We start from the raw sequence: 11,698 nt of genomic DNA, 5'->3' as shown, positions 1-11,698 counted from the left end.
AGAGTTACGCAGGGGTGGGCAATTCCAGTCCTCGAGGGCCTGATTGGTGTCACAGTTTTGCCCCAGCCCAAGCTACCACACCTGACTCCAATACTCACCTAATCATGATCTTCAGTTTAGAATGCAATTTGATTAATCAGCTGTGTTTGCTAGGGATGGAGAACAAGTGTGACACCAATCAGGCCCTGGAGGACTGGAGTTGCCTGACAGGGGTGTGTCCTTTCAGGCTGTTGGCTTGAAGTAGGACTAAATAGTGGAGTATGGTATTTTTTTGTGAGTGTAGCGTTAGATGGTAGGGTGTATGTTGTATTATTTTTTTTAAGAAACGTATGAGCGTTATACTCCAGTCTAGTAGGTGGCGGTAATGCAACATTTGTTGGATGCCAATCGCCGTTAAACCTCATCGAATAAGAAGCTGTTACAGCTGTTTGGCAGCTTTTTTACGTTTCAATATTAACATTTGTCTTTATATTCGTGAGGTTGTTTGGCGACTGAAGTTTACTTCCAGAGGCTTGCTTCCGAGTCTCCTTGATTAGGGTGTGGACGGAGCGCTTTCTGTGAGACAGCAGGTAAACAACCGTGCAGACATTAACTAGTTTGTGGTTTTTATGTCGCATAACTAACCGCATCAACGTGAAGTATTTTCTAGCTATGTAACTAGCAATTGTTTTCGCTCTGTTGCAAGTCTCCCTATCCTTGACACCCTCTACTGTAACTACGTCCAAATAACTGAGGGTGTATTCGTAAATTCAATCTGGAGTGCCAGAGTGCTCTCTTGACGTTCTAATTTTCAGAATGTTATCAGATTGTCGGTTCGTAAATTCAGAGCATTTCGTTCTCAGTGTTCAGAGCGCACACTGGACGCTCTGGCGGAGGAGTAGTGTTGATCTGAGCGTTCTGCCCAAACAACGCAGTCAAGTACCCAAGCTAACTGGCTAGCTTTCTAGCTAACGTTACAGACACATGAGAACACCTCTGACCATTTTACTTGCCCTAACAGAGCTGGTTAGGCTGTTTTCATGTTATCCAGAGCATTGGTTACTGTGCTGCTGGCAACAATTTAATTACGCCTTTTCACCGAGGTTTACTGACACCGGCCATATTCAAGGGGTGTTGAGCTTTCGTAAATGTGTCAGTTATGTCTGAATGTGAGACAATATATCCGCAGGAAAGTATAATGAAATCAACTTTTCAATGTGTTGGTAGTGTATTCAGATTTGTCATCTGAAGGATGTGCAGAACCATGTAAACACGTGCACCATCTCGGCAAATGTCCATGCATGACTTAGATGTATTTTCATTCTGTTTGCATTTCAGACACTACCAGGGGTTTGAGAATGATTTAATTATACTTTCGTGTGGATATATTGTCTCACATTCCTACCTGCAAAAAGACCAACCAGTCCTGGCAATGTTTGTGGTGAAATTTTCAGATGAGAAAAACAGTTTTACAAGCTGCATTAAAATTGTGTAAGGTGATTTTGTTATTTGACATTACAATTGCGTATAACTTCATTGCAGACTTTCAGGAGACTAATTAAATGTCTGCACTTGTTCTTCTGTTTTGCTATTGTTTAGAAAATGTTCTGTTCATTAACCTAATCGCTGCATCATAGGACCCAGTCTAGTTTCACAATTTTGGTCTTAATGCATAATCTACACTGAACAAAAATGTAAACACAACATGTAAAGTGTTGGTTTAATGAGCTGAAATAAAAGATCCCAGACATTTTCCGAATGCACAAACTTGATTGCATCCATGTTGGTGAGCACGTCTCCTTTGCCAAGATTATCCATCCACTTGCCAGGTGTGACATATCAAGTAGCTGAATAAATAGCATGATCATTACACAGGTGCACCTTGTGCTGGTGACAAAATGTGCAGCTTTGTCACAACACAATGCCACAGATGTCTCAAGTTTTGAGGGAGTGTGCAATTGACATGCTGACTACAGGAATTTCCACCAGGGCTGTTGCCAGGTACTTTAATGTTTATCTTCCATAATCCTCCAACGTTGTTTTAGAGAATTTGGCTGCACAACCACAGACCACGTGTGTGTGTGTGTGGCGAGTGGTTTACTGCTGTCAACCTTGTGAACAGAGTTCCACACGGTGGTGGTGAGGTTATGGTATGGGCAGACATAAGCTACGGACAACGAACACATTTGCATTTTATCAATGACAAATTGAATGCACAGAGATACCATGATGAGATCCAGAGGCCCATTGTCGTACCATTCAGCCGCCACCATCACCTCATGTTTCAGCATTATAATGTACCCATGTTGCAAGGATCTGTAGACAATTCCTAGAAGCTGAAAATGTCCCAATTCTTCCATTGCCTGCATACTCACCAGACATGTCCCCCATTGAGCATGTTTGGGATGCTCTGAATTGATGTGTACGACAGCGTGTTCCAGTTCCCACCAATATCCAGCAATTTCACACAGCCGTTAGCGTGAGACAATATCCCACGATCAACAGCCTGATCAACTCTATGCGAAGATGTCACCCTGCATGAGACATGGTCGTCACACCAGATACTGACTGGATTTCTGATCCACGCCCATACCTTTTGTAAGATACCTGTGACCAACGGATCCATATCTGTATTCCCAATCATGTGAAATCCATATATTAGGGTGTAATAAATGTATTTCAATTGACTGAATTATTTATGAACTGTAACTCAGTAAAATCTTTGCAATTGTTGCACACAACATCACACACAAATCAGTGTTTTGCAATTTGTCAAGAGGTGACAAGTTATTTGATCTTAGCAGCCCAGGTGTCTCTTTAAACCTCTATGTGACTGAGTGACTACTACCAGTAGCCTCTGTCCTACTCCTTATGTGTATCCTCTTTTCATGTAATGATTAAAAGGTCCTAAGTGAAGGAGCAGGTCTGTCTGCTGAGTCACTGCAAGCAGGAAAGAGCACTAGGCTAGCGGAGCAGCTTACCGCAGAGCACCATGACCTACCGGCTGTTTGAGGAGAAACACCATGCCTCCATCTACCAGAGGTACCGCTTTGTACCCCCAGAGGAGATCAGAGACATCATCCTGCATTACCTGGAAAGGAAGGTGAGCCAAGCAAAGATATTACTGTTATAGACTTTGTCTTTTACATGACGTTAGACTTGTACAGTTGACAAATCTTAGGTTGTCTAAGATAAGTCTTTGGTGTAATGCTTCCACTCAGTGTCTGAGAAGGGAATTTTTTACTTTCATTTCTATTGCATAATATTTCAGGATTATGACATTTGAAATCAGATATAAACATTCTCTCAACCGTTTCCTGTTTCTAAATGCTTTTGAGTATTGTGACAATAGGTCACTAAACACTGTCATCCATTATCTTACGTTATTACCGTAAGCTTGAAATACCTATTTAGCAAAGACCAGAGTGTTATATAATAACACACACTACCGTTCACAAGTTTGGGGTCACTTAGAAGTTTCCTTGTTTTAGAAAGCAAAGCAATTTATTGGTCCATTTTAAAATAACTTCAAATTAATCAGAAATACAGTGTAGACATTGTTAATGTTGTAAATGACTAATGTAGCTGGAAATGGCAGAATTTAAGGGAATATCTAGAAAACCTTTTGCAATTATGTTAGCACAGCTAAAGGGTTTTCTATTGATCAATTAGCCTTTTTAAAATGTATAAACTCGGATTAGCTAACTCAATGTGCCATTGGAACACAGGAGTGATGGTTGCTGATAATGGGCTTCTGTACGCCTATGCAGATATTCCATTAAAAATCAGCTGTTTCCAGCTACAATAGTAATTTACAACATTAACAATGTCTACTCTGTATTTCTGATCAATGATGTTGATGTTATTTTAATGGACAAAAAAATGTATTTTTCTTTCAAAAACAAGGACATTTCTAAGTGACCCCAAACTTTTAACTGGTACTGTATATTATCTGTATTGAACATCACATTTACACTATCACTAGCTATCACTCTCCTTTAGTGAAGGCTAATTATATAGTGTCTCACTGGTCCCCTCTCTTCAGAATGTCCAGCCTCATGCCCTAGCTGTGGACCTGGGCTGTGGGACGGGGCAGAACTCACGCCTGCTGGCCCCACACTTCCAGGAAGTGGTGGGCATCGACATCAGCGAGTGCCAACTGGAGGAGGCCAGGGCAGTGGCAGGGTTCAACAACATCACTTACAGGTTTTTGAATGTGTCTATGTGTGTGTTTAACCTTACTATCCTTTTGAGGTCCAAAAGTCCTCACAAGGATAGTAAAACAAGGAAAATCTGACAAGTGGGGACATTTTGCCGTTCCCCATACATTAATAAAACTGCTATTTTAGAGTTTGGTTAGGGTTATTTAGAGTTTAGGGATAATATGATTTTGAATGGGAATAAATGTTTTGGTCCACACTTGGCTCGTAAAACCAACGTGTATGTTGTTTAAAAAGAAACAGTGATGACAATCTGCAGAGACGGTCAATTACACTCAGCACAAAGGTCAGCAGTAGCTTCCCACTTTCAATAGGCCCCTAGTTAATATGTTAGTTTATGTAGAAATCCTCAATGTTTGGTGCTGTGTCTTAATACTTACTATACAGGAAAGGGACAGCTGAGGAGCTGCCGTTTCCGGATGCTTCTGTGGACCTACTGACTGCAGCCTCAGCGGCCCATTGGTTTGACCAACAGCGGTTCCTCTTGGAGGCAGGCCGGGTCCTGAAGCCTTGCGGCTGCATGGCTCTGCTTGGCTTTGCTGATAACTTCAGACTCCATTACGGCTCATGTGGGGACAGACTCACTGACATCTGTGATGAGGTGAAAAACACAGAACTAGAATGACATTCTATTTTTATGGTGACAAACCAATGCCACTTAATCTGTTTAGTGTGTCATGTTTATTTTCATTGGGTACTAGGTACAATAGTTGTTTTCATCTACAGTATGCTTACAAAATGTTTGTTAGTTTCCTGACTGAGATTTGACTTTGCTATCCCCAGTTCAAGAAGGTGCTGTTACCATACACCAGCACACAGGTAGCCGTGTCCAACACCAAACTAAAGGAGCTTTACACTGCTATCCCCTTCCCTGACAAAGAGAGGTAACTCATACAGCCTCTGTGAGAACCCAGTAGAACAGCCTGTTTGATATATATATATATATATATATATACATACATACATACATACATACATACATACATACATACATACATACATACATACATACATACATACATAGAAGTAATGTACTCACATCTAGTGACTCTCAGGTGGTCAAAATCAAATGTTGTACTCAATAAACTGCAGGAGTATTCAATATTATGACTTACTTGACTTAAACCTCTTGGCCTCCCTGGGTAAATAGGGCATCCACTATGACTCTCCTCTCAATTCAACAGTGTGTGTGTATCTGTTATTATTTCAGGATTGAGTGTATCCCACTGAAGCAGCAGATCTCAGTGAGGAACATAGTGGGCTTCATGGAGTCCTTCTCCACGTACCAGGCCTTCCAGAGGGCCGAGCCTGATGCTGCCACCACACTGCTGCAGAGAATACTCGACAGGTAACAACCCTGATCAATCAACGGATGAATGAATGACTGAATGGATGAATGAACCAATTACTGAATGGATGAATTAATGAACTAATTAGCTAATTAACAAATTAACCCGGTGGAGTCGATTGATAAACCTGTGTCGGTCTAAGTTGCATAACAAAAAAAATCCCCATCAAAATCTGTCAGTTTACGCTAGAGATACGCATCCGCAAGTGTCACACTTCAACATCTGCAGTGAAAGGTGACAGAGCTAGAGCCGTGTTTGTCAGACCATGAGACATCCCAAAAATCATCTGTAGCGTCCGAACAGTTTGACCTACTAACTATTGACCATTGTATGGATAGACTCTCGAACACGATGGTGTTCTCTTCTTTGCTCTACGACCCCCACAAGTGCCAGGAGTCTCGTCTGAAGTCAGTACCGTCGATGTGCTAAATTCTGTTTGGTAACGTCCGCACCGTTTGGGCTACTAACTAACTAATATATATATATATATATATATATATATATATATATATATATATATATATATATATATATATATATATATATATATATATATATATATATATATATATATATATATATATATATATATATATATATATATATATATATATATATATATATATATATATATATTTCCAGAGTTTAAATTGATTGTATTATTATTGTATTATTATGTTTTTTGTATTTTACACACTTTTCCCCGTCTCATCGCTGCAACTCCCCAATGGGCTCAGGAGGCGAATGTCAGGTCACACGTCCTCTGCAACATGACCCGCCAAACCGCATTTCCTTACAAACTCCCGCTTAAACCGGAAGCCAGAAGCACCAATGTGTTGGTGGAAACACTGTTCAACTGACGACCGAGATCCGGGAGTCCACCTCCAGCCTTAGACCACTGTCCCACTCGGGAGGCCCCATACCTGAGTTTTTATTTATATCTCCTAGATTTAGGACAGACACTTTAAAACCTTGTTTCTTCTGATACATTTTTTTGACAGTCCTTTTAGCCATTTATGAATGTGTTATTTATTCAATGCATTTCTATCGGTTTTAGTAGTCATTTTCCAAAATAAATATTTTTAAAAAATCATATTTTTTTATACCTAATGGGGTCCTAAAATTCTCAATCAAATAGCTAAATGATCCATAGGTATGACCAATTTTAAAACAATTCCATCTGTCAGATTAGCCCCCCGTCTTAGACTAAAGATTAAATGAACAAAAAAAATGTGTGAGGAAATGAACAAATAATCAAAATAATTAATTCTATTTACTTGTATGCCACTTTTACGGTCCATCCCACATGGAATTATTTTATCAAATATATTGACGTCGTATTGCAGGTTTCTGAAGGAGATGGGAGTCACATCACCAGACACACTCATGGAAGTGACGCTGGAGTATTTCTGTGTTCTGGCGTCTAAACCGGAGTGAACACTCTTTACAGTGTGAATGTGTTTGTGTGTAGACAGATGTTTCTTAAGCTTGTGTCAGTCATGTTTAAGCTGTTGTTAAGTAGTATTCTGTTCACATAAGATGTCATTGAAGTCCCTTTGGTTTTTGTCTCTTTTATACATTGTAATGTAGAGCAAACTATTAGCCTTAGTCACATCATTATCAAAATGGTTGCCACATTTAGTATCTTCCTTGCCTGAGATTTACAATAAAATGTGTCTGTAGACACAATCATAAATAATATTCAAAAGTTAACTTCAGGGCTGTATCAAGTGTCTCAGTAATATTAGGAGTGTGGATTTCAGGATCAGTTTTTCCTTTTAGATCACAATGAAAAATATAACATGGGCAAGGGGGTATCTGATCCAAGATTAGCACTCCTAATCTAAGACAATTGATACTTACGCAGCCCAATTCAGATTTTTTTTTTTCTTCACTAATTGGTCTTTTGATCAGGTCTGAAAAAGATGTGGTTGTGATTGGTAAAAATATCAGAATTGGGCTGACAGTCTAAACGCAGTCATACGGCCGCAGATTTTTGGTTGGTTTCTTTTTAATATGCTGTATGCATGGGTTCAACCCAATTCATTACATTATGCCAACTGAAAGAAGACCTTGGGTCGGTTCTTGGACCAGTCCTTCAGATATTGACTGTTTATAATTAACTCTTAGTGAGCTAGTAGTAGTAGTGCAGCTCAGTACAAAGCCTATTGTTGTTGATCTATGGCTTAGTGATCAGTTGGAATAGGGTTTTTATCTGAGTAAGGAAACTGAACTCATCAGGCTTTTGTATTTTCCCACATCAATCACAACAGAGAAAACACCCTAAGCGAAAACAAGGTTCTGATCCCTCCCTCTCCCATCTCCAGGGGACTTCTTATTGGTTCTAACACACCACACAGCTCTCTTTGAATCCATGTAACCCTGGCTCCCTTCATAAACATCCTCATTAGCAAACAACCCACATTCCTTATGAAGCCGCTGCACCGCCCCTTTCACTATCTCATATTAGCCTGGCCAAGCACCTAGTGGTTTCCCTGAACTGGCCCTGTGAGGTAAGGGAATCTCCTGATCACATTCCTTAATGTGGCCTCCACACCCCAGTGAGAAAGAGTTTTCCTGAATTAAAAAAAACAACTTATGAATAGCACGTCTATTTCTGGGTTGGAGAATACCTTTTGTATTCCGGTTGTTTTTTCCTGTAGTACAGCTCAATGGCATGGCCAATCGTCTGTAAGGAGCATGAAGGTAAGGAGCATGCTGCCTCCTACTGGAAAGAGTCTCCCTCAGCTCAATAAAGAGTTTGTGTCCTTCCTGGAGAAAAGGTAGGATCAGTTGTGTGTATTCATGGAAGCCAATCTTCCCCCAAAAATGTACCTAGAAAAAAAATCTAAATATAGAATAATGTATCTTTCGCCTCGGTTTCATAATTGTCCTTCAATTCGCTAGAGGTTGAATGAATCGCACAGAAGAAAGAATCCGAGCGGGCGAAACAGCGTCCCCTGTCTCTACGTGTGAATTGTCCTGGCTGAAGGAAAGGGAAGCGAGTTTGGATTTGTCGTATTTTTCAAATCGCATTGAGGGCATACGTCAATGACAGGAACAATTTGAATTGTTGCATCTCGTTGTGTTACTGTTCTTCAGTGTCTCGCTAGCTAGCTAAATTTGGGCCTTTCCAAAATTAGTTATGGATGTAGATAGGGATTTGGACTTGTGGTTTTACTTAATTCTCCGTACTGGCCAATGATTTTATAACAGGCGATCCTGAACTAAACATGAATTCATACATTGTTGTACTACTGACCTGAGAGGATGGAAGTTCAAAATGTAGCTCTGCGTAGAAGGCTAACGTTAACTAGCTAATGTTGCCCATTGATGGAAGATAGGCTAGCGAGCAAGCATTTAGCCAGGTAGCCTAGGACAACAAAAAAACTAAATATTGTGCTGTATGACATAGTGATAGACCGTTTCGTCAACATGAGAGGTGGGTTGCATTGGCGTTTCTCTACAAGTAGCGTGAGAACATGTTCTATTTGCACTCGCACACACATAGAAATCAGAACCATGTAACCATATTTGGCTTACGTTGATTGGACCAAATAGTTTATGGTATCTTTTAGTTGTCACTGTATTAGATTTGGCAGAGATCATTTGATGTTGAAATGGTGCTGGCATACAAGAGGCAGCTCCTGTTTTCTTTGCGACTTTCGGTAACTGTGGTTCTAAATCAATAGTTGTTTAGTGGTCTGAAAACGGCGGAAACATTAACTTGTTTGACCATGCTGTAGGTCATGTAACTGTCTGTTTACATGCAATATTCTTTGTGGACTTCACCGGACAGAGGTTGGTATCCGGTTTTGTGATAAAACAAAAAGGTGTGGTTGAATTTATTCTGCCAATGTTTTGTCTCCGCCTTTAGGCCACCAAGGTAAATGACAGTTTCAGGTTGGATATGCGACGGATATTCGCCTGTAGTTTTCCTTATGTCCACCAACAGCAGTTAGGGACCGTCAACAGTGACAAATCACATTTTCCAAATTTCAATAGCTCTTTAACCATTACTCCAAACACTTTCAAAACTGGTTGTAGCTAACCCGATGGCATAGACACACATTGTACACCCTTTAGTTTGTCCTTTAAAACAAAACAAAAATTAATCACGGTTTTACATACATTTTTCAAAATGTAGAATTTCAATAGCTCCTTGGTCATCTGACCTAGTGACTTCCAACAAGGTTCAGAATGTCCACTCAGTGGGCCTACACATTGTTCACCCTTTAGTTTGTCCATTTTGATCTCACGTAGTTTTACTTGAATTTTTCAACATTTTACAATTTCAATAGCTCCTTGGTCATGTGACCTAATGTCCGCTGACTACTCTTCTATATTGCACACTTGTTTGTACTGTAAAATCACGCGGTGTAACGTACATTTTTCATTGTTTCAAATTTGCAATAGCTCCTTGGTCATGTCAATTACACACCTAAGAAGCGTGCAATGGACATACACCCATATTGCATAACCTCTAGTCCTGTATCTTCTATATTGTTGTACATTAATTAGTTTGACAGTTAGGGGGTTCAGTCCAGTGTTGTTTACCCTTTTCTTTAATATTTATCTACAATAATTGGTAGTTCTAAGTACTTATTTTTAACAATAGGAGAGCGACAGATATCTCCTTTCGTCGTTAATATCAACCATAAAGGAAAAGGACAAAGTATGAGAGTCATGCTATTAATTGTCCAAAGCAGGGATGGAGAGTGAGCTAGTGAGGTAGGCTGGTTAATACATATACTGAACATGTAACCACAGTAATGGTGGCCAGTAAAACAATTAATAAAAATATAATATTGACAAATTAAACATTGTAGACCTTTAATTTTTTCCAACATGTCAGACACAACTTCAATTAAGTATGAAACATTTCACCGTGTTAACTTTCTCTTTATCCCTGGTTGATGTACATTTCAGAGCCTCTTCAGTGTGGATGGGGTATAGCATACATTTTCAACAACAAAGACTGTACTTCCAGTTTGTGTTCTTTACTCTGTTGAACTCTTGTCTTCATTCCTAGTTACAGCACATGGAACCTCAGTTGGCATGCAAAACAAAGTGTAACACGTTATAAATAATATCAATGCAGTATGACGAATTAGCTATCCATTGTGTTATATTATAAATTGCCTTACATGCTGTCACTGTTGTCAAAAGATTTTAAACATGCTAAATAAAGTTACTAACCCAGTCAGTCTTTGGGCCACATCCAGGTTCTTTATCAGTGGCACACATGAAGCAGTTGTTGGCTTTGTTGAACTCTGAAATCATAGGCATGAACTGAATATATGGCTGTCCCACACATCTACATCAAAATAATGAATTTACATTCACTTTGAATTAAATGTCATTACCAGACATTTTTAGTATATCCTCAGCAATTTCTTTTCGCAGTTGCTCCGTGTGTTTTTGAAGGTTCCATATCAATTTGGGAGGGGATGTTGGGGAAGTTCTGTGCAACTTCCTTGGCCATCTACACCAAAAAATAAAATAGTTTTTTTGACCTAATTGTCACATAACAGCTAACCATTCATTATTGAAAATATAACTATCAAACCTGCATTATAAAGACCCCACAGCTGAAGCTGTCCTGCTGCATGGTGGAAGTTATTTCCCCTCCTTTACACTTTATGTCCACCCAGTCGTCTTTTCCATGGCAGGATCTTCTCATTTTGAAGTATTCTCTTTTCTATGTAAAAATAATGGAATTATGATTAGTTCTAGGCAAATGAATACACAAGCCACATTTGTATGCTGTTTTCCTTAACACTATAATCTAGTAGTAATTTATTAGTAGAGGTAATTTCCTTTATGCCCCATTCTACACACAGTCTAAATTATAGGCACTTAACCATTTACAGGACAATAAAAGTAGCATATAGGATAAACCCTATCACAGAGTGAATAAATGTACAGTCGTGGCCAAAAGTTCTGAGAATGAGACAAATATTAATTTTCACAAAGTCTGCTGCCTCAGTTTGTATGATGGCAATTTGCATATACTCCAGAATGTTATGAAAAGTGATCAGATGAATTGCAATTAATCCTCTTTGCCATGCAAATGAACTGAATCCCCCAAAAACATTTCCACTGCATTTCAGCCCTGCCACAAAAGGACCATCTGACATCATGTCAGTG

At 39.4% G+C, this 11,698-nt stretch overlaps 1 protein-coding gene across 2 annotated transcripts; it reads left to right on the top strand.

The window, feature by feature from the left end:
- Window positions 1–275: 275 nt before the first annotated feature.
- LOC110520216 (putative methyltransferase DDB_G0268948) lies at window positions 276–10,754 on the top strand. Of its 2 annotated transcripts, XM_021597379.3 has the most exons (7): window positions 276–569; window positions 2,884–3,082; window positions 4,025–4,185; window positions 4,587–4,800; window positions 4,983–5,083; window positions 5,410–5,547; window positions 6,895–10,754. In XM_021597379.3, the coding sequence occupies exons 2-7, from the start codon at window positions 2,972–2,974 to the stop codon at window positions 6,983–6,985; spliced, it is 816 nt and encodes a 271-aa protein (XP_021453054.1). In that variant the 5' UTR covers window positions 276–569; window positions 2,884–2,971; the 3' UTR covers window positions 6,986–10,754. The 2 variants fall into 2 exon arrangements, with proteins under 2 accessions (XP_021453054.1, XP_090086079.1); XM_090229953.1 differs by lacking the exon at window positions 4,025–4,185 and having other exon boundaries at window positions 396–569; window positions 6,895–8,180.
- The last annotated feature ends 944 nt before the right edge of the window (window positions 10,755–11,698 follow it).

Source organism: Oncorhynchus mykiss, chromosome 3 (genome assembly GCF_057628025.1).
Source record: "Oncorhynchus mykiss isolate SJ-2025 chromosome 3, ASM5762802v1, whole genome shotgun sequence".
NCBI classification, from domain to species: Eukaryota; Metazoa; Chordata; class Actinopteri; order Salmoniformes; family Salmonidae; genus Oncorhynchus; species Oncorhynchus mykiss.
Note: the sequence above shows the minus strand (reverse complement) of the source record. Positions and strands in the feature narration are given on the sequence as shown.